Here is a 27,762-nt window from a genome sequence, read left to right on the forward strand (position 1 = left end):
TGGTCACCGAATTATCGGAAAGATGTCAACAAATTTGAGAGAGTACAGAGAAGATTTACTGGAATGTTACCTGGGTTTCATCTCCTGAGTTACAGAGAAAGGTTTAACAAGTTGGGTCTTTATTCTTTGGAGCGTAGAAGGTTGAGGGGGAACTTGATAGCGGTGTTTAAAATTATGAGGGGGATTGATAGAGTTGACGTGGATAGGCTTTTTCCATTGAGAGTGGGGAAGATTCAAACAAGAGGGAATGAGTTGAGAGTTAAAGGGCAAAAGTTTAGGGGTAACACGAGGGGGAACTTCTTTACTCAGAGAGTGGTAGCTGTGTGGAACGAGCTTCCAGCAGAAGTGGTTGAGGCAGGTTCGATGTTGTCGTTTAAAGTTAAGTTGGATAGATATATGAACAGGAAAGGAATGGAGGGTTATGGGCTGAGTGCAGGTCGGTGGGACTAGGTGAGAGTAAGAGTTCGGCACGGACTAGAAGGGACGAGATGGCCGGTTTCCGTGCTGTAATTGTTATATGGTTATATGGTTAAAGGAAACATCCTCTCCACATCCACTCTGTCTGTGTCCTCTGGTCCTAGAGTTCCCCCACTATATGATATATCCTATCCGCATTCAGGGTGTCTTGGCCTTTCAGTGTTTAATAGGGTTCAATTTGTTCCCCACTGATCTCTCTCATCTCCCGAGTGCGGCGGTGGTCAGTCAGCATGGCGGATGTTACTGTAGTGGGGGAAAGTGACGAGTGAAAGGTGACGCGGGCAAGTGGTCCGAGGAGAAGTGGCTGGGGGTGCCTTGGCTTGCTCGCACTGGAGGTCAGAAGCGGGAGAGGGGAGTGTCGGGTGTGTGAGGTTGGAGACGATTGTTCCCTGGAGGCAGCGCCGGACAAACACAACCAGTCAGGGTGATGCTTCAAGTTATTTTATTGAGTCTTTGCAAAAGCCACAAAAATGCAGAGCTTGTTCAACCACAGAAACGTCAGGGTGGGACACAATAGGGAAATGAACCAAACCCTTCCCAAGGAAAAGTGTTCCACTGGAAAAGCTATGGGTCGGAATCCATTCATTCCAATTGGAAACATTCCAACTGACAACCACGTGATCTAAGGAAATTGATGTCTTGAACCCATCCCTTCCAATGAGCCAGAATTCGAATGGGACCCGCCTCTCCCTAACAAATCCACTGCATTGAAACCAAATTTTCCCGATGGACGGCGTCACGGCCCTGTGGGTTCTATACCAGGGCTCACGTTAGCCGGGTGGAGTCTGCTGACAAGTCCAGGCGGGTCGGACTCGCGGTGGGGGCGGCCGCGGGGGCTTTCAGAGAGCCGAAGATGCTGCTGTGTGTAGCCGAGTGACTGGAATGGGACAGGGTAGAAAGGGGCAGTGACGTGGGTAGTGACGTGATGCTGTGGTAGGGGTGTGTGTTGGAATGGGTCGTATTTGTGCAGAAACGCCACGCCAAGCTGCAAAGGTGGAGGATCTTCCTCCCGACGCCTCGCCGCCTCAGATCGCCTAGGGCGACAGCGTTGCGCCCCGGACCGCACGATTTACATAACTGCAGTCATTGGGAAGCGATTCACTCCACAGCACTTCTCCCCAAGGTAGAGGCGGAAATATCCCTGTCACGGAAAGTGGAATGGAAGAGGTTAGTGAGTTTCTGTGCCGCGAAGCGTGAATGGGATCTGATCCCGTACAGTATTTTCTGACTTCTAAGCTTGAAAAACTTACCCCCTCTCCCCATGTCTGTCCCCAGCTATTCCTCACGATCCAGTACGGCATCCCCCTTTCTAAAAAATCAGAAAACGGACAGAGTGAGATTCTCCTCCGAATCAGCGGCCGCACCCCTCACACTTCCTCGCTGAGCCCCGCGTCGCTGGCCCGTTCTCCAGGGGCCGGGCGCTGGAGTAGAGAGGGATCCGACGCACGGCGTGCGAGGGTAGGAGAGGCGCAGACCGGGCATTCAACCTTGTTCACAGGGAGAACCATCGCTGGGCACACCGAGGGCGTGGAGAACCAGGAATGTGAGAGTGGTCAGAGGGATTTACTCTGGGCGGTGGACGGGGAAGGCTAGGAAATGATTCAATGATTAACTGAGAAGAAGGAACACCGTGCCGTGCGTTAATCAGAGATGAAAGTATAATAGCAATACAGTAGCTTAACTTTCAAATATGGAACAATGGTCGCTCTTTTACCCCGGCTCTGCTCCGCGCAGATACGCCCTTGGCACTGTGTGTTCTCTGCGTGTTAGCACTAAGCGAAGGCTCTGTTTGCAGCCCCAGGCGGAAGGGCGGGAGGATGAAGGGGATCTGGAGGAATTTTCCGCATGGAGGAAAATGCTGTAGCAGCATTGGACAAGTGGTTGTATCACGGAGATAGAGCCGGCCAGAGATGAGTGAGGAGGAATTGATTTATCCGGAGGGTGGTGAACGGCCAAGCCATTGGGTTTAAAGCAGAGTTCAACAGATTCCTATTTAGTCCGGGTGTCAGGGAGAAGTGGGAGAATGGGTTTGGCAGTCATGATAAATGAACCACGATTGAATGGCGGAGTAGATTCGACGGGCCGAATGGCCTAATCCTGCTCCAACGTCTTACGGTCTTGTAAGGTCGAGGTGCTGGTCGCTGTTTGCGAATACTCCCAGTGCGTGGGGCGGGGGCGCGCGGCGTGAGATGCGCAGGGAGGTAGGATACAGAGATGGATAATTAGTAAATGTCTCTGTGTCTCCGACTTGATGAATGGCACAGCGCCCCGTCCACGGCACAGCGCCCCGCTGATCAGAGACGGGAGGTGGTACTCACGGTAGCCGAATCCCACAATGCACACGACGTGGTTCAATTTCCTCAAAGGGCACCTGAATGAGCTAGGACGCAGTATTCCCCTCCTGTAGGTCTGTGGGAAAGCGAGAAAAGATAAGCGTCAGCTTCCTTTACAGCCTTACCCTTCGCCCACGGTCCCAGGTCCTGTAGGTTAGGACGGGAGCTCGCTCAGCGTCGGGGATGAGCCCCAGGAATGGGATCGTGGGGTTCATTCGGAGCCAAAATGGGCCAAGCCGTGAGACACGTGGACAGGCATACAGACAAGGAGAGGACCCGGAGTGACGAGATTGGGTGGGAAGGACTTACTGGGTTGTAGGGCTGTTTCCACGCTGAAGGGTTAGAGTGAGAGAACGTGGACAGAGAGAGGGGAGACCTCCAGTGAGTGAGTGAGCGAGAGAGAGAGAGATAGAGAGAACAGAGAGGGACGGGAGAGGACCTCTAGTGAGTATGTGAGAGAGAGAGAGAGAGACAGAGAGAACAAAGAGACATGGGAGAGGACGTCTAGCGAGTGAGTGTGAGTGAGAGAACAGAGTGAGAGTGGGAGAGGACCTCTAGTGAGTGAGAGAGATAGAGAGAGTACAGAGAGAGATGGGAAAGGACCCTCCAGTTAATGTGAGTGTGAGTGTGAGTGAGAGAGATAGAGAAGAGAACAGAGAGAGATGATAAATGACAAGGTTCCACACGGAAGGTTGGTTAGGAAGGTTCAATCGTTAGGCATTAATATCGAAGTAGTCAAATGGGTTCAGCAGTGGCTGGATGGGAGACGCCAGAGAGTAGTGGTGGATGACTGTGTGTCAGATTGGTGCCTCGGGGATCTGTACTGGCTCCAATGTTGTTTGTCATATTAATGATCTGGATGAGGGGGTGGTAAATTGGATTAGTAAGTATGGAGATGATACTAAGATAGGTGGCGTTGTGGCTAATGAAAGAGGTTTTCAAAGCTTGCAGAGAGATTTAGGCCAGTTAGAAGAGTGGGCTGAAAGATGGCGGATGGAGTCTAATGCTGAAAAATGTGAGGTGCTACATTTTGGTAGAACTAATCAAAATAGGACTACATGGTAAATGGTAAATGGTCGGGCATTGACGAATGCTGTAGAACGTAGGGATCTAGGAATAATGGTGCATAGTTCCCTGAGGGTGGAATTTCATGTGGACAGGGTAGTGAAGAAAGCTTTTGGTATGCTGGCCTTTATTAATCAGAGCAGTGAGTATAGGAGTTGGGATGTAATGTTGAAATTGTACAAGGCATTGGTGAGGCCAAATTTGGAGTATTGTGTACAGTTCTGGTCACCGAATTATAGAAAGATATCAATAAAATTGAGAGGAGTACAGAGGAGATTTACTAGAATGTTACCTGGGTTTCATCTCCTAAGTGACAGAGAAAGGTTGAAAAAGTTAGGTCTTTATCCTTTGGAACATAGAAGGTTGAGGCCCGACTTGATAGAGGTGTTTAAAATTATGAGGGGGATTGATAGAGTTGACGTGGATAGGCTTTTTTCCATTGAGAGTGGGGGAGATTCAAACAAGAGGACATGAGTTGAGAGTTAAAGGGCAAAAGTTTAGGGGTAACATGAGGGGGAACTTCTTTACTCGGAGAGTGGTAGCTGTGTGGAACGAGCTTCCAGCAGAAGTGGTTGACGCAGGTTCGATGTTGTCATTTAAAGTTAAATTGGACAGATATATGGACAGGAAAGGAATGGAGGGTTATGGGCTGAGTGCAGATCGGTGGGACTAGGTGAGAGTAAGAGTTCGGCACGGTCTAGAAGGGCCGAGATGGCCTGTTTCCGTGCTGTGATTGTTATATGGTTATATAGATGGAAGAGGACCTCTAGTTAGTGTGAGTGTGAGTGTGAGTGGCCCGCTAGTGAGTGTGTGAGAGACAGAAGAGAACAGAAAGAGATGCAAAGACCTCTAGTGAGCGAGAGAGAGAGAGAGAGAAGAGAGAGAACACAGAGAGAGATGGGAGAGGACCTCCAGTGAGTGAGAGAGTGGGAGAGAGAACAGAGAGAGATGGGAGAGAACGTCTGGACTATCTACGTCTGAGTTCCTGAGGCTGACCCGGGACTTGCACGACTGACATAGTGAAAACCGAGTGGAAGCTGCTAACATAAATAAGGAAGCATTGAACACCGCCATTTACACTCCCAGAGATGGAGGTCGTCCATTGCTGCCGAAAGCGTCCGCAGCGTGACGGGCTGTAAGTATTATTTGTAATATTCAGTGCTGTCTGCTGGAAAAAAAACTCTAAAATTCCCATTAAGTTGTCGAGCTTATTGTCATCCACGTGTGCAGGGATGGTGGGCGATGTTTCACGGTGAACGTTGCTGTCTTGGGGCAGAACGTCCAGTAGACACTACGAGTGGGTTTCTCTGACACCGTCATCCCGTTTGAAACCACGCTTCCCCGAGGACACCAGCCGAGGCCCCCGCTCGACGGCGATGCTGCACTGAATCGTAGCCGGGTGTTGAAAACCGTGGAGACAGCCAGCAGCGGTCTCGTCACATCTGTGCGGCGGGGGGTGGGAGCGAGAGAAATGGTCGCAGAAGGGGCAGAGAGTTGCGTCAGGGTTTATAGGAGGAGGGGGCGTAGATTCCGACAGGCGGGTGGGGATCTCGACTCTTTTCGTGCGATCGGGAGAAGCGAACAGCTTACTTTCAGCAGGACGGCGTTCATTGAGACGACAATGGGTCCTCTTCGGTACACCCACTTCTGCATTTCTGAAGGAGAAAAAGTGAAACGTCACAAAGAGGAGAGCTGTGGCCCTTCAGGCCGTCTCCCACCATTCTATCCCCCCTCAGCTTGAACGCCGCGCAGGCCGTACGTTATCGGGTATTTACACTGCAGGGTATTTGGCCCATCGAGTTGCGCCACGACTGCCCGCAATCCCAAACCCCAACTCGCAGCTAGTTCCTATCTAGCCTGTTCACATGACCCCCCACCCCCCCACCCCCGTCATTCCCACCCTGACCCGCACACTGGGCAGGTTAAAAAGAAGGGAAACGTGACCCCGCAGCTTTTCTCGCAACAAATTCTCCCCTCAATTCGGCTGCCGGCAGACAGAACATTATCTCGTGATTTTCCCCGACGACATTCAGCCCATCAAGTTAGTGCTGCTCCCCCTGCAATCGTAACACCTACCCCATTTAACCAACAACCTTACCCCTCCGCCCTCCTCACCTTTCACTCACAGACCAGGGCTACGAGATTAGACCATAAGACCAAAAGATATAGGAGCAGAATGAGGCCATTCGGGCCATTGAGTCCACTCCGCCATTTCATCACGGCCGATCCATTTTCCCTCTCAGCCTCAATTTCCTGCCTTCTCCCCGTATCCCTTCGTGCCCTGACTGAACAAGATTCTGACAACCTCTGCCATAAATATACGTAAAGACTTGCCCTCCACAGCCGCCTGTGCTAACAAATTCCACAGACAGACCGTTCTCTGACTAAAAAGATTCCTTCTCATCTCCGTTCTACAAAGAGATGACTCTCTATTCTGAGACTCTGTCTTCTGGTCTGAGACTCTCCCACCATAGGAAACATCCTCTCTACATTCACTCTATCGAGGCCTATCACCGCTCGATAGGTTTCTACGAGGTCGCCCCTCATTCTTCTGAATTCCAGTGAGTGCAGTCCCAGAGGCACCGAACGCTCCTCATACAACAGGTACTTCACTCCCGGAATCATTTTCCTGAACCTCCTTTGAACCCTCTCCAGTGTCAGCACATCCTTTCTTTTAAGATAACGGACCCAAATCAGCTCACAACACTCCAAGCGAGGCTTCGCCAGTGCTTTAGAAAACCTCAATATTACCTCCTTGTGTTTTCACATATTCTAGTCCTCCTGAAACGACAGCTCTCTCTCTCTCTCTCTCACACACACACACACACACACACACACACACACACACACGCATACACACATACACGGATATACACACACACACACACACACGCACACACACACACAGACAGACACAGACACACACACACACACACACACACACACACACACACACACACACACACACACACAGCACCAGAGGTCGGAATCGAACGCGGTTCACTGGAGCAGTTGGGCAGCCGAACTACCCGCTGAACCACAGCCAACGGGCCAGCCTCTGGCCCTCGTAAAAGGGCTTCCACAGCGAACCTACGGACCTGCCCCTTCAAACCGACTACGGGTCACGCCCTCTCCGCCTGTCTCTGCAAGTGTGCACGGCGACAAAAGTGACCGGTTCACAAAGTTCTCCCCACCCCCACGCTCCAGTGCGCCCTCCAAACCATTCTGGTCTATCTGGCGAGTCGGGTTGGGGTAGGGGAAGAGAACACCGAGAGGCACCGCGCTCTTGCCCCCCCCCACCCCTTCCCCACCCTCTACACCCCGGATACTCACCTCGCTCATAAGGGGTGATGCATCGGAAGGACTTTATCTTGGCGACACGTCTCTGGCGTACCTGTCTGCACGTACACTGCCTGGCCTTGTAGGGGTATCGCCTTCGAGACATCAACCCCCCTGTTAACAGAAAGCAGGATTATCTCCCTCCTCTTCAATTCCACCTCGCCTCCCCACAGACCGTCCTTGCACAACCCTGAGGAGGAGAGGATCCCAGAGACTCACCCGGCCCCCACGCTTAGAACACAGGGCGGATCACGGCATTGGGCCAACTCTTTACCCTCCTCTAAGATCAATCTAATCCTCCCCTTACACACAGCCCTCCATTTTTCTCACATCTTAAATGCCCCGAATGAATCAGCCTCTACCACCACCCCTGTCAGGGATCTGAAAACACTCAGCAAAAGAAGGTCCTACCCGCCTGAGTTTTATCTCCACCTCTAATTCTCCTCTTTCCGGTAATCTGCTTCCCCTTCGCCCTTCGTTTCCCCTTCCGACTAACGCGGTTCTCTGGAGCCGTTGGGCAGCCGCAGTACCCTCTGAGCCACAGCCAACGGGCCAGCCTCTGGCCCTACGTTAACCCCGGTAACACCGCACCCAACCCCTCCCCCCCACGGGCACTCTTCCGTCACCTCCTCCCATCAACTCCCCGCATCTGACGCTGTACCCTTCCCCTCCACCTCACTCCCCCTATCACTATCACCAGCTCTCGCCTGGGCTCACCTATCCGCCTCACTCTTCCCCTCACCTGTCTATACTGGCTATCGCTCTTCTGCCCATCACAATCGAAAGGCGGAATAGCCCCCCTCCCCCCAGCCCCCAGCCCTGTTTTTCAAGCCGCTCCGCATCAGAAAGCGATCATCCAACTGCCCTGGCCAGTCCAGATCGCCTCGGGGTCCACCCCCACCACAGACGATCTGTGATCTCAGATTGATTGAGTCTTGCCCCAAAGCCCTTCCCCTAAATGTCCGTCCTCCATCGCAGGGGCAGCCCGTTCCCCACCGGCCTCTCAAACACCGGTAACACTCCACCAGTCAGGCGGCATCCGCGGAGAGAGAGGCTGAGATAAAGTGTCACACTGGACCTGGTATCAGTGCCACGAGGGGGTGCAGGGAAGGGATATAGATGGGATAAGTGAATGGGCATGCGTACAGTTCTCCCCGGGTGCTCCGGTTGGTAGATTGTAACTTGCCCCGTGGTTAGTCTCGGGTTCAATTGCAGGTTGCGGGGCGGCGCAGCTCGAAGGGCTGCCGTGGAAATAAACATAAAATGAAGTGTTCCAGTTACCGAGAAAGCGCAGCGTGGGGAGGCAGATCGAGTGCACGGACCACGAAGAGGGAGGTCGGCAGATGAAGGCTCGTAACACCAGCATCGGAGCCTTCCTTAAGCCTGGTGTACATTTCAATCAGCCGCTGTGTCTGCTGCCTGATTTTTTTGGGGGGTCGGGGTGTGTGAAGAGAAACTGACCAGGATGAGAGAAGTCCTCAGTTATCCTGGCTGCTTCCTCGAGGCAGCGGGAATTGCAGATGGGGAGGCTAATATTAGGATCAGATATTTGGGAAGGAGTAAGGATAAGGTGGGGGACGATAGATAACGGCCTCCCTCTAGCCTTATTCAATGCCTTTCAATGCTACAGAGAGAGGAGAGGAGAGGTTTGCGATTCCGTGTTACCATTCGGGCTTTCCGTGCAGTGTGCCAGTCTTCACAGGTCAGAAAGACAGAGAACATGCTTACCTAGACGTACTATACTGTAGAACGCGCTGAAGGGAAAACCACCTTTACAAGCCCTGTCGTACGAGTCACAGTCCAGGATCTCTGCGGACATAAACCAGAGGAGACTTCAGTCACGGCGACAGGGATGAGGTGTGTGTGTGTGTGTGTGTGTGTGTGTGTGTGTGTGAGTGTGTGAGTGTGTGTGTGTGTGTGAGTGTGTGTGTGTCTGTGTGTGTGTGTGTGTCTGTCTCTGTGTGCGTGTGTGTGTGTATGTGTGTGTGTGAGTGTGAGTGTGTGCGTGTCTGTCTCTGTGTGCGTGTGTGTGTGTGTGCGCGTGTGTGTGTGTGTGTGAGTGTGAGTGTGCGTGTGTGTGTGTCTGTCTGTGTGTGTGTCTGTCTCTGTGTGCGTGTGTGTGTATGTGTGTGTGTGTGAGTGTGAGTGTGTGTGTGTGTGTCTGTGTGTGTGTGTGTGTCTGTCTCTGTGTGCGTGTGTGTGTATGTGTGTGTGTGAGTGTGAGTGTGTGTCTGTGTGTGTGTCTGTGTGTGTGTCTGTGTCTGTCTCTGTGCGTCTGTGTGTGTATGTGTGTGTGTGTGAGTGTGAGTGTGTGTGTGTCTGTCTGTGTGTGTGTGTATGTGTGTGTGTGAGTGTGTGTGTGAGTGTGAGTGTGAGTGTGTGTGTCTGTGTGTGTGTGTGTCTGTGTGTGTCTGTGTGCGGGTGGTTGGGGTTGAGCGGAATCGGGGCGGCAGGGGGGTGCGGGTTGGGGAGAGGGTGGTATACGCGGGCATTACCTTGCTCCGAGAGGACAGTCAGTGATTTCGTCTTCAAGTACCACAGCGACTCGACATTGGCAACGCACGCAAAAGCCCAGGACGCAGAGCACCTCCTCTGCAGGGAGAGATGAGAGCATGCATATGTTTTGTCTGTTCCTGTCTCTGCAATCTGGCCCCCCTCAGCAGCCTCCACCCACTCCCCAACTTCCACTCGACCTTCCCGCAGTTACCTGTTCTATTCCGGATTTTGTCTGTACACACTTTAACGGTTACACTCTATTCTGCGCGGTTATTGTCTTACCTTGTTCCACTTCAACGCACCGTGTAGTAAGAGCATATGACATAGGATTGGAAATACGCCATTCGGCTCACTGACCTGTTCCGCCGTTCCTCAACGGCTGATTTATTGTCCCTCTCAACCACATTTTCCTGCCTTCTCACGCAACCTTTGACACTCTGACTGACCTGCCGACGCCTGATTTAAATCTGCCCGATGACTTGTCCCCGACAGCTGTCTGTGGCAACAAATTCCACAGATTCACCAGCTCTGACAAAAGAAATGCATTGAACCATAGAACCATAGAACACTACAGCACAGAAAACAGGCCATTCGGCCCCTCTATGCTGTGCCGAAACTTTAATGTATTCCGCTACTCCCATTGACCTGCATGCAGTCCATAACCCTCCAGACCGCTCCCATCCATGTACCTATCCAATTTATTCTTAAAACTTAACAGCGACCCTGCTTTTACCACGTCTGAAAGCAGTTCGTTCCACACTCCCACCACTCTCTGAGTGAAGAAGTTCCCCCTAATGTTCCCCATCAACTTTTCCACTTTCACCCTAAAGCATTGTCCTCTCGTATTTATCTCTCCTAATCTAAGTGGAAAGAGCCTATTCACATTCACTCTGTCTACACCCCTCATAATTTTGCAAACCTCCTCATCTCCGTTCTTAACGGACACCCCTCTAAGCAGAGGCTGCTCCCTCCGGTCCTGGACTCTCCCACTATAGGAAACATCCTCTCCATATCCACTCTATCTGTGTCCTCTGGTCCTGGACTCTCCCACTATAGGAAACATCCTCTCCATATCCACTCTATCTGTGTCCTCTGGTCCTAGACTCCCCCACTATAGGAAACATCCTCTCCACATCCACTCTATCTGTGTCCTCTGGTCCTAGACTCCCCCACTACAGGAAACATCCTCTCCACATCCACTCTATCTGTGTCCTCTGGTCCTAGACTCTCCCACTATAGGAAACATCTTCTCCACATCCACTCTATCTGTGTCCTCTGGTCCTAGACTCTCCCACTATAGGAAACATCGTCTTTACATGCACTCTATCTGTGTCCTCTGGTCCTAGACTCTCCTACTAAAGGAAACTGTCGAAGTTCTGAAACAGAAGTTGGGACGCACCTGATTTCTGACCACAGTTACAGCTCCTCTGCTACGCCAGTCCCATTGGCGTATTGTCCGACATTCTGTCAGGGGTTCGGCCATGGGTATCTTCGTCATCTCCTCCATCCAGGATGAGTCGTTCATCATTACCGGGTTGAGGTAGAACTGATTGAATTCTTCGTCTGAGGAGCGGGGAAGGAAGGGATGCATTTTAGAATTATCGACGTTTCTGCCCAGGCGCAGGCAGTTCCTCTGGAGGCGTGGGGTCGTGGGCTGGAGGTTTATGGCTGGCAGGCCTGGGAATGCTGGGCTTCAGATGTACTGCACTGGAGCCCGTGCTTCGGCCCTCTTTGTGCCAACTCTGATGCCAAATTCAATTCTCTTCATCTGCCTGCACGGGAGCCACATCCCTCTATTCCCTGCATGTCTGCGTGTCTGCCTAAATGCCGTTTACATACCACGCTTGTAGCGGCTTTCCGCACCGCCCTGCAAGCCCATTCCGGACTCCCACCACTGTGTAAAATATCTGCCCTCACATCTCCCCTAAACTTTTCCCTTCACCCCTTCTCAAAGATTGTCTCGTCTGGGTAGCCTCGTTTCAAAGATGTTCCCTCTTCTATTTGACCCGTGCACTCTTGGAACAGGACCATCAGTCTCATTCCGGACTATGCTTAACAACTTTATGAACTTTTGCTGGAGAAAACAACCCAAGTTTGGCCAACTTCTCCTGACATGTAATACTGATTTATCGAGACAGCACCTTCTCTGATGAACACAGCAGATTCTAGAATCGCAGCTTGTCAGACAGCGTCTGTGGTGATGGAAGCAGGGAGAGTGCTGCAAAACAAAGTTCCTTTCTTCCACAGTGGCGCAGAGGGTTGAGCCACTGCGTCAGTGATCCAGAGATCCGGGTTCGATCCCCGTCTCCAGTCATGTGTGTGTGTGTGTGTGTGTGTGTGTGTGTGTGTGTGTGTGTGTGTGTGTGTGTGTGAGAGAGAGAGAGAGCGAGAGAGATACGTGTGTGTGTGAGAGAGAGAGAGAGATACGTGTGTGTGAGTGAGAGAGAGAGACAGAGAGAGATACGTGTGTGTGTGTGTGTGTGTGAGAGAGAGAACGATAAGTGTGTGTGAGTGAGAGAGAGAGAGATACGTGTGTGTGGGAGAGAGAGAGAGGGAGAGAGAGAGATACGTGTGTGTGTGAGAGAGAGAGAGAGGGAGAGAGAGATACGTTTGTGTGTGAGAGAGAGGGAGAGAGAGACAGAGAGAGCGATACGTGTGTTTCTGTGTGTGACAGAGAGGGAGAGAGAGAGAGAGATACGTGTGTGTGTGAGAGAGAGAGAGAGATACGTGTGTGTGTGTGAGAGAGACAGAGAGAGATACGTGTGTGTGAGAGAGAGAGGGAGAGAGAGACAGAGAGAGCAATACGTGTGTGTGTGTCTGAGAGAGAGAGGGAGAGAGAGAGAGAGATACGTGTGTGTGTGTCAGAGAGAGAGAGAGGGAGAGAGAGATACGTTTGTGTGTGAGAGAGAGGCAGAGAGAGACAGAGAGAGCGATACGTGTGTGTGTGTGAGAGAGAGAACGTGTGTGTGTGAGAGAGAGTTATGAGTGTGTGAGTGTGAGAGAGATACGTGTGTGTGAGAGAGGGAGAGATACGTGTGTGTGTGAGAGAGAGAGAGAGATACGTGTGTGAGTGAGAGAGATACGTGTGTGTGTGAGAGAGAGAGAGAGATACGTGTGTGTGTGAGAGAGAGAGATACGTGTGAGTGTGTGAGAGAGAGAGAGATACATGTGTGTGTGAGAGGGAGAGAGCGATACGAGTGTGTGTGTGTGTGAGAGAGAGAGAGAGAGAGAGAGATACATGTGTATGTGAGAGGGAGAGAGCGATACGTGTGTGTGTGCGTGTGAGAGAGAGAGAGAGCGGTACGTGTGTGTGAGAGAGAGAGAGTTATGTGTGTGAGTGTGAGAGAGATACGTGTGTGTGTGAGTAGAGTTATGTGTGTGTGAGAGAGAGAGGGGTACGTATGTGTGAATCACTGTAATTAACCAACCGGCTCAATGGGCTTTTGGGCAGGTCCAAATTCACACCGGCCATTTGGCATGGAGAGCAGGTGCTGTGCTGTGCGAATGTGGACCGGACTCTCCCACAGCCGCACGGGTGGGGAGGGGTGTTGTGTCACAACAGGCTGCCGGTACCTGTCATGTCACTGAATTCGGTGATTCCATGCTCGGCCGTTCCTGTGTCGTCCTTCTCAAACATCTGAGCCTTCTTCATGTTCTCCACAAAGATCTGGAAACGGCGATTCTCTTCTGCCGAGAGAGAGGGAGTGTGTAAGGAGAGGGAGAGAGGGGAGAGGAGGATGAGAGTGAGAGGCAGAGATAAAGAGGTGAGAGAAATGTAAAGTGTGTGTGTGGGGACAGAGAGAAAGTGAGAAGGGACAGAATGAGGAGGAGAGAGTGGGGCGAGGAGGAGAGGGTGAATGTGTAAGAGAGAGCAGGACAGAGAAAAAGGGAGTGGGGGAGGGTGTAGAAGGGGTTGTTGGTGCCCAGTAGAACCCTCTGTTCCTCCACCCCTCTCTCCCTCCCTCCCCACTCCCTTTGCCCGACCCCCTTCTCCCCATCCCTTCCCGGGACAGAACGAGTCCGGTTCCCCTTACCTTCCTCTCCGTCATAACTCCTGTTGTAAGCCACTTTGAACTCCTCGAAATCGGACCGCATTTGGAACTGGGGACGGAAGAAGTTGCCGTTAGTCGGGAATCTCCTTCCCTCAATCCGTGTCGCTGGGAACCTCTGAGAAGGCCATCCCAGCCCTGAGCAGTGCGGGCCGCCCCCGCCCGCCCTCTCCCCGGTACGGACACACCCTTGGTGTGGAGGGCGTGGAGGGCGACGGGGTTAGTGAAGGTGCGGTAGAGGGGAAGGGGACAGTGTGGAAGTGGCCGTGGTGGTTGAGGCAGTGGAGGGGGATGAAACTGTCGAGAATACGGGAGTGAAGAGGAATGGAGGGGGGGCGGTTTAGAGGGGAGGGGAGTGAGGAGTGGTGGAGGGGGTTGTAGGGGGATAGATGGGGATGGAGAGGGAGGGGGATGGGGACGGAGTGGGGAGCGAAAGGAAAATACAGGGCAGTGAGGGGACAGGCGGTCGGGGAGTGAGGTCGAGGGCGAGGGAGGACACTGAGGGGAAGGGAAATGAGGTGGAGCAGTGGCGAGGGAGGGAGGCCGGATGGGGTGAGGACAGGAAGTGTTGGGGGAGGGAACGGAGGGAGTGAGTGTGGAGTTGAAGTGAGTGCGTGTGGACGGTGGGGGATGAGTGGATGTGTTGGGTGAAGGGAGGGAAGACGGACGCAGAGTTTGAAACGGGATGAAAAGGAACCGAGAGGAATGGGCGATGCTGTTGGATGGGGTGGGGTGTGGGGGGGGTCTCTGCAAGAGTGGGCAAAGGTTTAAGTTGAGTGGTGAAAGGCTGAGCAGGAATCTGAGCGGTAAATTCTACACCCAGCGGGTGCTGAATGCATGGGACGAGCTGCCGGGTGAAGTAAGGGTGAGACGGATTATTCCCAGGGCAGCTCCATCCGTCCACATTCGGAAGGGACCGTGATGGGCCAGTACCGAACGCAGGGCGGGCACCGTGGTCGGCAGCGACTGGTTGAGCCGAATGGCCTGTCCCCTCCGAGACCCCGCAGCGGTGAGACTCTCCAGCACTACCGTTGTTCAGCAGCCGCCTCGGCTGCCTGGTGTCCCGGGTCGTAGGCGAGCGGGTCCCCCAGGGTCCCGACGTCCCGCTCCGAAACGGCCGAAGGGACCTCATGGTCAGCGCGCCTCGGCGCTCCCTCACTCACCATCGCCTCATCTTCTGGCAGATCCGCCGGGGAGGAGCACCGAGACGGGATGACCTGGGTCGCCACCAGGCAGGCAACGAGAAGCCGGAACATTGCGATATCCGCACCCGATACCGAACAACAGAGCAGGACCTGGAGTTGGGGGTGAGAGTGATAAAACAATTTCGAACCGATGGGCGGCTCAGAAAATTGTACAAGGGTCGCGCCCTTCCGTGGGGCGGAGTTCCCTCAGCACCCCACCACAGTGCGAACCTCCTCCTCACCGCCCCTCACAGCGCAGCCCTCCCTGACTCAGAATGGAGCACCGTCATCACTCCTCTGACCATTAGGAACCCCCTCCCTCCCTCCCGTCCCACTCCCCTCTCAACACGGATCCCTCAAACCCTTCCTACGGTGCGGAGTCCCCCCTCACCAGCACTGTTCCCCACCCCTCCGCTCACACTGTGCGGAGATCCTGCCTGATTTGCCCCTCCAGCAGTGCGGTGGTCTCACCCCCTGACTGTCCCGGAGCGCAGATCTCCCTCACACCCCACCTCGGTGAGGGATCCCTCCTCACTCGCGCCTCCCTCAGCACTGACACCAGGGGTGCCTCACTGCACTGAGCTGGGTGGGGGAGACGGTGACTGACTGAGAAGGAGATCAACATCCTCTGCCCCACCCGTCAGACTAGCCCCATTCCAGGAAGCCAGTCTCTCCAAGGACGAATACTGGCAATTCCTGACATCGTGCTCACTCACCACACTCGTTCGGACAACTCCAGCCGCTGTGGTGGACTGCAAGGATGTCTACCGTCTCTTATAGGTCCCTGTCTGGCCCCTTCCCCCCCCCCATCTGATCCTATCAACCCCCCCGCCCCCACCGTCCAACGGACACCCCGAACTGATAAGGACCTGAACGATGTTACAATCCCACTTCCCCCTTCCACCAACGGTCACCCACCGTCGCCCACTTCCCCCCACCCTCCCGAACTGCTCGGACGTTAGTAACCCTCTCCTCGGCCCTCTCTACTGAAGCAGCAGCCCTCGCCGCTCTGCCTCAGAATCTGAGGAATGCGTTGCCACAGTCGACTGTGGAGGCAAACTCACTGAGTGAATTAGAGCAGAGGTCGATAAGCTCTTGATTAGACAGGCCTTGAAAGGTTTAGGGAGAAGGCAGAGAATGGGGTTGAGATGGATAATAAATGCAGCCAAGATGGGATAGAGAAGCAGACTCGATGGGCTGAATGGCCCTGTCACACCTCTACACACACACACACACACACACACATCTCATTTGAATTTTCCCCCTCTCAATTTAAACACATGTCCTCTAGTTTTAGACGTTACAATGCAGGTGATGGAAAGGTACCAGCTGCCTACTCCATCTTGCCCTCCCCGGGGTCCCGGTATCTCTCTCTCCCACTCCAGAGAAGCCACGGGGATCTGGGGGGGCAGCAGAGTGGAGTCAGCAGCCCTCGGCACTCCCTCACTCACTATCTCATTGTCCTCCACACAGTCCAAGTGAGAAGGGATAGAAGAGGTTGGCACCACATTGTGGGCCAAAGGGCCAGTCCTGCGCTGTGATGCTCTATGGCATCTCCCCTCAGCTTCCGCCCGCTCCAGAGGAAAACCACCCAAGCTTCTCCAGCCTCTCGCAACAGCACACACCCTCTAATCCAGGCAGCATCTGGGTGGAACTCCTCTGCAGCCTCCAAAGCCTCCTCACCCTTCCTGTGGAGGGGAGGCCAGAGAATGAGGGAAATTTCTCCAGAAGTGGCTCAACTAGAGTTGCAGAAAGCTGCAACATTACTTCCTGACTCCTGAACTTAAGAAAGACGAGCTTGTCGTCGGCTTCCTGGACAGTCCTGTGGACAAGGGTGGCTACTTTCAGAGAAGATGGAATTGGATCTGCCATCAGCTACTGCCCTTTGGTCGAACGGGGGAGTGGCATCATAGGTTCATACTTGTGGTAAAAGTCCTGGCCCCCTATATAGGCTGAGACTTTCGCACAGTCCTGTAGTAACTTTATGCATTGCACTGTACTGCTGTCACACAAAAAAAACAAATTTCCTGACATGTGTGAGTGATGATAAACCTGATTCTGATCTGGGTCTCTATTGTGGACTGAGAGTGGGAAGGGGGCAGGGAGAGGGGAATCCTGGCTGGAAAACGGGAAGGGAGAGGGGAGGGAGCGGAAGCACCAGAGAGACATTCTGTAATGATCAATAAACCAATTGTTTGAAATTAAATGACATAGCCTGGTGTCTCAGGGCTGGGTGTGTCTCTGTATTCCCAGATGCCTCGTTCTATCCTCAGTGCCCTACCATTCTCTGTGTAAGATCTACCCTGACTGGTCCTCCTAAAGTGCCTCCTTGCTGGCGGCAGTGGGGTCGGAGAGATTGCGGGACAGGAGGTAGCGGTCCTTGACAATGCCTCGGACCCTTTGTCTACAATGGTCGCAGTGAACGCCACAAACCAGGAGAGCTTCTCGTCAACTTCTAAAGTTCTCCGTAAGGACTGTAAGGTGCCTTGCAGCTTCTGTAACACAATGATGGAGCCCGGCGGGACGCTGAGAGAACCTCTGGACCTGTTTGAATTGGGCCTCTGCCCCTTCTCTCTTCAGTCCTGACGAAGGGTTCTGGCCCGAAACGTTGACTCTTCGTTTCCACGGATGCTGCTGAGTCCCTCCAGCGTGTTGTGAGTGTTAATTCATCGGTTCTTGTACAAGGAAGCGTAAAAGGATCCACCAGAAACTTAGAGCCTCATTAGAAACATAGAAAACCTGAAAACATGGAAAACTGCTGTGCCGAACATGTATTTACTTTCGAAGTTACCTAGGGTTACCTATACCCTCTATTTTTCTAAGCTCCATGCATCTATTCAGGAGCCTCTTAAAAGACCCTATCGTATCCACCTCCACCGCCGTCGCCGGCAGCCCATTCCACTCTCTGCGTAAAAGAACTTACCCCTGACATCCCCTCTGTACCTATTTCCAGGCACCTTAAAACTGTGCCCTCTCGTGCTAGCCAAAGTAAATTCATTATCTCAGCACAAGTCTGTGTCACCACATACAACCCGAGATTCATTTTCTGGTGGGCATTCACAGTCAATACAAGAAACGCAATAGAACCAACAAAAGATCGCGCCACCCCCCCCCCCCCCCCCCCGCAAACTGGACAAACGACCAATGTGCAAAAGAAGAGCAAACTTTACAAATATAAAAAGAGAGAAAAATGCTAATAATAATATTAATTGTCCAGAATAGGGAACAGAGTAACAGGATACCATACAGTCGAGGGGTGAATTTGAAACATTTCAATATCTGGGATATCAGCAAACAAAAGAAAATAGATCATACTGTGAGAAAGGAAAATCTTCTGACAGAATTTACTTCAAGGCTTAAGGAAATCTACCAAATAGATTTTAACAGTAAATATATATCAGAGGCAAAAAGCACTTTCGTTACACCCATGTAATGCTCTGGTTTGTATTTTTTTTACTGTTCTGCATTTGGTTCTGTATAAGCTGCCTGTTTGAGTTACTGTTGAAGATAAGAGATAGGGGAATTGTGTGCTGTCCAGTGAGGGACGTTTAAGGGGAGGTTTCTCTGGTGAGGGGCACTAATGTGGGGCTTGGGGTCCTTTGTTAAGGAGAGGAAGAGGGTAGACGCCAGGGAGAAGAGGTCGTCGGATTCGAACTGGAGCGGGGCCATGATTCGACAAAGCCCGGGTTGATCGAAGGAGGATCAGTGAAGGGGAAACCGTGAGCTCCAACTTGAGCACATTGGACTGCTCCATTAAAATGGGCCCTTTTTCGCTCTTTCTTTAATAACTCTTCAGTCAAATGAAGAATTATAAAGCTAAATCCTTTAAATGTAAGCTGTGTACTGTCTGTAATTTCGTGGGCACTTATTTATAACAGGGTAACGAATCACGCACCATCCACACAAACAAGTGGTTTGTGGGTGGGCTCGCGCCTCCATCTCAGAGGTTTGGTGGGGCCAGAGATTGTCTTCCCTGGACTTACACTGCTGACAGACTGGAGTCTTTCACCCGTATTAAAATCATCTTTTGGCACAATATCTTGGTCTGGAAAATTCACAGGGAAACATAAGGACTGGAATGACGAGCTTTAGAAAACACAACATACACCCGAACACACGTAGGTTGGACAGAAGGAGGAAGAGGTATAACAGACACATAAAGGTTTACCCAACAGTTAGATAAAACTTCCAAAGATATATTTTCATCAACGAAAACAGGAATCTGCGCGCGACACAAAGATATGCATTTGTGATATAAGAAGGACACAACACTAAACCTAAATGAAAGCACAGCCCAAAAAACTGAAGAAATTATAACTACAGAAGAAAGAGTTAACAAATGGAAGACCATGGCCCTCCACCGAAGGCATCTCCACGATCTGAGCAGCCTAGATGTCCACAAGGAAGCTGCTCAGAGTTGGAGACCACCTTCCTAGGAACAGAGAAGTTCCAGACAGGACCAGGTGGTTAACACAAAAAGTTATCAAGAGCACGTATTGAAGATGATCGATGGAGAAACCTGGAGACAATCCAACATGCGACAGGATCCTGCAGCAGTTGACAATCAAGTGGCGAACATCATTGACCACAATCTTGCTTATAAGTACTCTGATTCATTTTCTGGCAGGCATACTCAATAAATTCATCCTACAATGATAACCATAACAGAATCAATGAAGTCCATGACTGAAGGAGCTCATTAAGTCAGTAACGTCAGAGGACTGACGATAAAAACAAGGATGTAATGCTAAGGCTTTATAGGCCACTGGTGAGGCAGCACTTGGAGTATTGTGGGCAGTTTTGGGCCCCTTATCTAAGAAAGGATGTGCTGACCTTGCAGAAGGTTCACGGGAATGATTCTGGGCTTGAAAGGCTTGTCACATGAGGAGCATTTGATGGCTCTGGGCTGTTACCCACTGGAGTTTAGAACGATGAGATTTGGGGGGGGGAGGGATCTCATAGAAACTTATCAAATGTTGAAAGGCCGAGTTAGAGTGGACATCAGAAGGATGTTTCCTTTAGCTGGGGACCGATAGAGTGGATGTGGAGAAGATGTTTCCTATAGTGAGGGAATCTAGGATCAGAGGACACAGATAGAGTGGATGTGGAGAAGATGTTTCCTATAGTGAGGGAATCTAGGATCAGAGGACACAGATAGAGTGGATGTGGAGAAGATGTTTCCTATAGTGGGGGAGTCTAGGACCAGAGGACACAGATAGAGTGGATGTAGAGAGGATGTTTCCTATAGTGAGGGAGTCTAGGACCAGAGGACACAGATAGAGTGGATGTGGAGAAGATGTTTCCTATAGTGTGGGAGTCTAGGACCAGAGGACACAGATAGAGTGGATGTGGAGAGGATGTTTCCTATAGTGGGGGAGTCTAGGACCAGAGGACACAGATAGAGTGGATGTGGAGAGGATGTTTCCTATAGTGAGGGTGTCTAGGACCAGAGGACACAGATAGAGTGGACGTGCAGAGGATGTTTCCTGTAGTGGGGGAGTCTAGGACCAGAGGGCACAGCTTCAAAACAGAGGTACGTCCATTTAAAACAGCAGGTGGTGAATCTGTGGAATTCATTCAATGACTGTGGAGGCCAGTCATTGTGTCTATTTAAAGTGGAGGATGATAGGTTTTATATTAGTTGGGTCATCAAAGGTTACAGGAAGTAGGCAAGACGACGGCGTTGAGAGGGATAATAACTCAGACTTTATGAAATGGCCGATCAGGCTCGGTGGGCCTAATTCTACATCCCTATTTTATGTTCTCAGGTTACCTGGAGATTAGTTTTCATTGCAGACATTTACCTGAATTTTAAAGAAATAACATAGAACTCATAAAAAATATACATAAACAAAGACTGGCGAATGTGTAAAGCAAGAGAAATTGCACAAATAAAATGAATAATAAATGAGTAATACTGAGAACATGAGGTGTAGAGTCCTTCAAAGTGATTCTGTTGGTTGATGGAATCAGTTCAGAGTTGAGGTTGTCCTCGCTGGTTCAGGAGCCTGATGGTTGAGGGTTAATAAGTGTTCCTGAACCTGGTAGTGTGGGACCTGAGGCTCCTGTACCTCCTTCCCGATGGCAATAGTGAGAAGAGAGCATGTCCTGGATAATAGAGGTCTTTGAGAACAGGCAAAATCCACACACACACAGCTCTAGACGTTGCAATCAAACCAGGGTCTCTGGAGTCGGGCGGCCACGGCTTAACGCACTGCACCAATGTGCCTCGGGTCACTGTACCTGTCATACAAAGGATGCACCAGTTCCTTCTGCTACAGAATCCTGGTAGACAGCACCCCTTCCTACCCTGGAGAATCCAGCGAATGTACCTCCACTTCAATCCATTGTAAACTTGTGCTACTGATAGCACGTTGTGTTTCAAGGTTCATGTGGAATTCCACTGTGAGAAATCACTTCTGTGCCACCCCGGAAGAATCACCACTTTCCGGCCTCATCTTGACCGTAGGAGTCTTATCATTGAGGACCCCCGACACCCAGGACCTGCCCTCTTCTCATTGCTACCATCAAAGGGGAGGTGCAAGAGCCTGAAGGCTCACCCTCAGCTTCTTCCCCTCCACCATTCCGATTTCTGAATTTACAACCAACCCACGAACACTTCCTCAATTTTTTTGCTCCCTTTTTGCACTACTTATTAACTTTTAAAAATATAATTCTTATTATAATTTATTGTGTATTTTAGGTATACCACTGACCTGCAGCCTCAAAAACAACAGATTTGATGACATTTGGCAGCAATAATAGACTTAATCCTGATGGTCAAGTCCTCTTCCCGCTCCCCTCACACCGCACTTCATTCCTCTCCAGAGTGCAGAGGAGCAGAGAGATCTTGGGGTCAACCAACCCCTCAAAGTCACCGTGCAAGTTGATAGGGTGGTGACGAAGGCGTATGGGGTGTTGGCCTTCATTAGTCGGGGACTGAGTTCGAGAGCCATGAGGTTAAGTTGCAGGTCTATGAAAGCCTGGTTAGACCACACCTGGAATATTCTGTTCAGTTCTGGTCGCGCCTTATAGGAAGCATGTGGAAGCTTTAGAGAATGTGCAGAGGAGGTTTACCAGGATGCTGCCTGGATTAGAGAGGGTGCAGCAGAGATTCACCAGGATGCTGCCTGGATTAGAGGGAGTGCAGAGGAGATTTACCAAGATGCTGCCTGGATTAGAGAGGGGGCAGAGGAGGTTTACCAGGACGCTGCCTGGATTAGAGAGGGTGCAGCGGAGATTTACCAGGATGCCGCCTGGATTAGAGAGGGTGTCTTATGAGGAAAGATTGAGTGAGCTTAGACTTTTCTCTTTGGAGAAAAGGTAATGAGAGGTGACAAGGTCCCGCACGGGAGATTGGTCAAGATCGTTCAGTCACTCGGCATTCAGGATGAGGTAGTAAATTGGATGAGACATTGGCTTTGAGGGAGAAGACAGAGAGTGGTGGTAGATGGTTGTCTCCCTGTCTGGACGCCTGTGACTAGTGGAGTGCTGCAGGGATCGGTGCTGGGTCTGTTGTTGTTTGTCATCTATATCAACGATCTGGATGAAAATGTGGTTAACTGGAGCAGCAAATTTGCGGATGCCACCAAGATTGGGATGTAGTGGACAGTGAGGAAGGCTATCATGGCTTTCAGTGGGATCTGGACCAACCAGAAAAATGCGCTGTAAAATGGCAGACGGAACCTAATGCAGACAAGTGCAAGGTGTTGCACTTTGGTAGGACCAACCAGAGTAGGTCTTGACTGAAGAGTGTGGACAAAGGGATCTGGGAGTACAGGTCCATAATTCATTGAAAGTGGCGTCACAGGTAGACAGGGTTGCAAAGAAAGGTTTTGGTACTTTGGTCTTTGTAAATCAATGTCTTGAGCACAGGAGAGATGGGACATAATGTTGAAGTTCTATACTTTGGAGTATCGTGTTTGGTTTTGGTCACCTATCTACAGGAAAGGTTGAAAGAGTGCAGAGAAAATTTGCAAGGATGTTGCCACATCTGAAGGACGTGAGTTCTAAGGAAAGATTGAATAGGTTAGGAATGAAGTCTTTAGAATGTAGAAGATTGAGAGGAGATTTGATGGAGGCATACAAAATTACAAGGAGTACAGAGAGTCTATCTGCAAGCAGGCTTTTTCCACAGAGATTGGGTGCGACCACATCCAGAGTTCATGGCTTAAGGGAGAAAGGTGAAAAGTTTAAGGGGAACGTGAGGGAAACTTCTTCACTCAGAGGGTGGTGAGAGTGTGGAATGAGCTGCCAGCACAAGTGGTGCATGTGAGCTCGATTTCAATGTTTAAGAGAAGTTTGAGAAGTTTGGACAGGTACGTGGATGGGAGGGGTGTGGAGGGCTGAGGTCCCGGTGAAGAAGGCAGGTTCAGTGGTTTCAGCATCGACTAGATGGGCCGAAGGGCCTGCTGTTGTGCTATAGTTTTCTATGACTTCTTTTGTTGTGCAGTGAGGAGGGACTTGGGGTGGGGGTGGTTGATGATTGTGCTGCTGTTCTTTTCTTTCTTGGGTTTGTGACTATCTGGAGAAGGAGAATTTCAGAGTTGTATACTCTGATAATAAATGAATCTTTAATCTTTGACTCTATGACTTGATAGAGGTGTACAAGATGTTAAGAGGCATCGATCGAGTGGACAGCCAGCACTCTATTCCTATGTAGGAAATGGCTAATATGAGGGACATAATTTTGAGGTGATTGGAGGAAAGTATGGTTGGGGGGGGGGGAATGTCAGAGATAAATTCTTTGCACAAACAGGTGTGGATGGTGGTAGAGGCAAATACATTAGGGACAAGTGGCAAGTAACTTTTGAGCTTCACAAGTGCCAGGCAACGACCTTCTCCAACAAGAGAGGGCAAAGTCTTGGGCACATATATATTGCTAGGGTGCCTAGGAGTTTTACACAGTGCTGTATTTGTCAACGTGGAGCAGAGAGCGAGTTTGTGAATCTGGCGGGAGCAAAGAATGTGAGAGTGGAGCACCGTGGAAGGGGTGAGGGACAGGTGGCAGAGAAGGAGTGTCAGGGGTGGGTACAGACACACCCAGCCCTGAGACACCAGGCAAGGTCATTTGATTCCAAACAATTGGTTTATTGATCATTACAGAATGTCTCTCTGGTGCTTCCCGCTCCCTCCCCTCTCCCTTCCCCTTTTCCCAACCATGATTCCCCTCTCCCTGCCCCCTTCCCGCTCTCAGTCCACAATAGAGACGAGGATCAGAATCAGGTTTATCATCACTCACACATCACTTTCTTTGTGGCGGCAGAACAGTGTGATATGTAAAGTGACTACATGACTCTGGGAAAGTCTCAGGCACGCCAGCTGCAGTGCATGTATATGCCTGTACTTGTACCACGGAGAGCGTCCTGGCCAGTTGCCTCACAGCCTGGCGCGGAGGCTCCAGTGCGCCGGATCAAAAGAGGCCGCGTCAGCCAGTCCCGTCACAGCCACAACCCTCCCCAGTACCGAGGACGCCCTCGAGAGACGGTGCATCCGGAAGATGCCATCCAAGCACATCGAAACCGTGGAATGTGTCATTTGCCTCAATAGCCCGAGGATGTGCTGGGGGGTGGGGAGGGGACCACGCTTGTGGTGCCAACGCGCCATGCCCACGACTCGCGCGCCCTGACCCGTACGGCTTTGGAGAGTGGGAGGGAGGAAACGGGGCGCGCTCACGTGGAGAAGGCGCTAATTCCTCACTGCCAGCGCTGGAATAGCGTGCACTATTGTTCCGCCCAACTGCCCATTCGTTCTCACTCCTCTTCTAATATTTGTACCTGTGCACTAGGAATGCTCTTGTGACGCTGTAATTTCCCTTGCGATCAATAAAGTATCGACTTACTGTAACTGAAAGTTTTCCTTTGTCTTGCAACGAACTTCCGCCACAAAGCAAACCACTTGGCGACTTGTGTCATGGAGTCACAGAGGCCCTTCAGACCTCTAGGCTCCCGAATACAAGAAGGACTCCTGACCTCACAATCTACTTCAGCACGATCTTGCACCTTCTCTGTAACCGTGACTCCCTGTTGCACCCTGTTCTGCCTCAGTACGCTGTGATCAGGATGCAGCGCAACTTTTTCACTATACCTCAGTGTGTGTGACACAAGCTCAAAGTTCAGAGTAAATTTACTATCGAAGTACCTGTATGTCACCAACTACAACCCTGAAATTCATTTTCTTGTGGGCATACTCAACAAATCTATGCAATAATAACCAAAACAGAATCAATGAAAGCCCGCACCAGCTAGGGCGATCACCCAGAGGGCAGAGCACAACAAACTGCAAATACAAAGAGAAAGAAATAACAATATATAAATAAGCAATAGGTATCTAGAACATGAGATGCAGAGTTCTTGAAAGTGAGTCCATTAGTTGTGGGAGCATTTCAATGATGGTGTGAGTGAAGTTGAGTGAAGTTACCCCCTCTGGTTCAGGAGCCTGATGTTTGAGGGGTAATAATAGTTCCTAATCCTGGTGGTGTGGGACCTGAGGCTCCTGTACCTCCTTCCTGAAGATGACAGTGAGAGGAGAGAACGGCCTGGGTGGTGGGGGTCCGTGATGATGGATGCTGCTTTCCTGCGACAGCGTTTCGTGCAGATGTGCTGAATGCTGGGGAGGGCTTTACCCGTGATGGTCTGGGCTGTATCCATTACTTTTTGAAGAAAACCAGATTTCCCTGACCCTGTTGACTGCAAAAGGGCTGAAACCCAATGGCCCCACACCTTCCTGACAGGAAGGGCCAAAGCTGTTGGACAGGACTCCCAACATCCAACGGGAGGCTCCTTTCCTCAGAGAGAGGCATGGAATACCCCCCGAGGAAAAGGCAAAGAACGGAGTCAGGGAAATTTTGAAGAAAAAAGATAGACACGCAGATGGACAAGCAGGGGGAGCAGGAGATCATGGTAGTGGGGCGGGGGGTTGAGTCACAATTGTGGCAAGAAATTGAGAGGCTGAAGGGCCAAATATTCACTGTCAAGGACTCTACAACGCAAGTTCTCAATATTATTTACTTATTTGTTTATTTGTACATGCACACTTTTGAACATCGGCGGCTTGTCAGTCTTTTTGTCTGGTTTTTCGTTGACTCCTCTATCGTCCTGCTGAGAATGCCCACAGGAAACTCAGTCTCAGGGTGTGATGTGGTGAGGTACATGTATTTTAGTGGTAAATTAAATTTCAAACTTGCAATTTTTGTCCATTCTACACATGACTGAGGAAATTATGCAAAGCCCAGGATTCGATGAATAGCAGTCACAGAGGTGCAGGGTGTGGCATTTCGTACAATGTCAGAAGACATTCACTTTCACCTTGTCCACCTGCTGGGAGAGTTATGAATCACAGACTACAGAAACAGGCCATTTGGCCAAACGAGTCCCTGCTAGGAGAGTGACGGAATCACAGACCACAGAAGCAGGCCATTCGCCCCAATTAGTCCCTGCTGATTATCCGGCTGCCATTTTTCACTCATACAGTTTTATCTCCCAGACACGACTCATCACTGCCAGCGGGAAGATGGTACAGAAGCCCCAAGACTCACACCACCAGGTTCAGGGACAGTTATTACCCCTCAACCATCAGGCTCCTGAACCAGAGGGGATAACTTAACTTGCCCCATCACTGAACTGTTCCCACAACCAATGGACTCATTTTCAAGGACTCTTCATCTCATGTTCTCCATACTTATTGCCTATTTTCAGCCGTCTGCAAAAGTCTCAGGCACATAGGTAGGGTTCACAGTCCTGTATTTATCAACGTGGGGCGGAGAGCGAGTTTGTAAACCTGGTGGGAGCAAAGGATGTTGGGGATGGTGAGGGTGGAGCGCCATGGGAGGGGTGTGGGACAGGTGGCAGAGGAATGCCAGGGGTCGGTACAGACACACCCAGCCCTGAGACACCAGGCAAGTTCATTTGATTCCAAACAATTGGTTTATTGATCATTACAGAACGTCTCCCTGGTGCTTCCCGCTCCCTCCCCTCTCCCGCCCCCTTTTCCCAACCATGATTCCCCTCTCCCTGCCCCCTTCCCACTCTCAGTCAACAATAGAGACCCAGATCAGAATCGGGTGTAGCCCCCGGTAAGCCTCAGGCTTGCTCAGCTCGCTTCCATCTAGGGGGAGCAGCCTTCAGCCCTGTCAAACTGGGTAATCAAGTTTGTGTGGATGCTGTCTGATGCACCCCACCACGCCAAATAACAGACAATACACTATACGTGATTAACTGATTACACTTTATAGATCTTACTGGAACTATGTAATTAATAGAGATAAAATATAAAAGGAAAATAAAAGGCACCAAACTTATCAAAGTTCAACCACTTCGTGCACAACCATTGGAGCTCAAGTAACGGAGTCTTCTTTCCACCATTCCATCCCCTCCGACCCACTCGACCCGCCGCCTGGGACCAGCCGCTTCACACCAGTCTGTCTTCATCTCTTGTCCTCGGCGAAGACCCTGGGCCTCGGACTCCCGCTCGGGGTCCGTTCCGTCGCCCAGCTTACAGCATCACATCTCCCCTCTCTGTCCCCATCCCGCCTTCTCCCCAAAGCCCGCGAAAACAATCGCTTACAGACGCACAAGAAAGAATAACATATATATCCCAATTGGTTCGTTTTCCTTCTTATCAATAATATAACCCAAACAAGCAGAGAGAGAGAGAGAGAGAACTCCTTACATCACATTTACTATTACAGAAAAGCCATTTTAATTATAACATAATTTGAATATAATTTTGATTAGTCCTACCAAAATGTATCACCTCACATTTTCCACATCCACTCTATCTGTGTCCTCTGGTCCTAGACTCCCCCACTATAGGAAACAT

The 27,762-nt window shown here is 50.8% G+C and overlaps 1 protein-coding gene across 1 annotated transcript; it reads right to left on the bottom strand.

Annotated features, from left to right (window-relative positions):
* Positions 1-902: 902 nt before the first annotated feature.
* On the bottom strand, positions 903-15,717 carry LOC140192802 (cathepsin F-like). The gene is made up of 12 exons (XM_072250280.1): positions 15,660-15,717; positions 14,923-15,054; positions 13,745-13,811; positions 13,284-13,397; positions 11,110-11,273; positions 9,710-9,806; positions 8,943-9,023; positions 7,209-7,328; positions 5,466-5,530; positions 2,796-2,886; positions 1,728-1,786; positions 903-1,618 (listed from the first exon to the last, which is right to left on the bottom strand). The coding sequence occupies exons 2-12, from the start codon at positions 15,013-15,015 to the stop codon at positions 1,547-1,549; spliced, it is 1,023 nt and encodes a 340-aa protein (XP_072106381.1). The 5' UTR covers positions 15,016-15,054; positions 15,660-15,717; the 3' UTR covers positions 903-1,546.
* Positions 15,718-27,762: the final 12,045 nt, after the last annotated feature.

Source organism: Mobula birostris, unplaced genomic scaffold (genome assembly GCF_030028105.1).
Source record: "Mobula birostris isolate sMobBir1 unplaced genomic scaffold, sMobBir1.hap1 scaffold_268, whole genome shotgun sequence".
NCBI lineage: Eukaryota > Metazoa > Chordata > Chondrichthyes > Myliobatiformes > Myliobatidae > Mobula > Mobula birostris.

Bases quoted from the DNA above. Each gene is read 5' to 3' on its own strand.
- LOC140192802 (XM_072250280.1), bottom strand. From the start codon at position 15,015: ATGTTCCGGCTTCTCGTTGCCTGCCTGGTGGCGACCCAGGTCATCCCG. The intron at 9,807-11,109 runs GTGCGTCCCAAC...CTCTCCCTGCAG, and splicing joins TAACTGTGGTCAGAAATCAG to AGGAGGTGCTCTGCGTCCTG. The intron at 2,887-5,465 runs GTAAGCTGTTCG...GCTTTCCCACAG, and splicing joins TGAACGCCGTCCTGCTGAAA to ACCTACAGGAGGGGAATACT.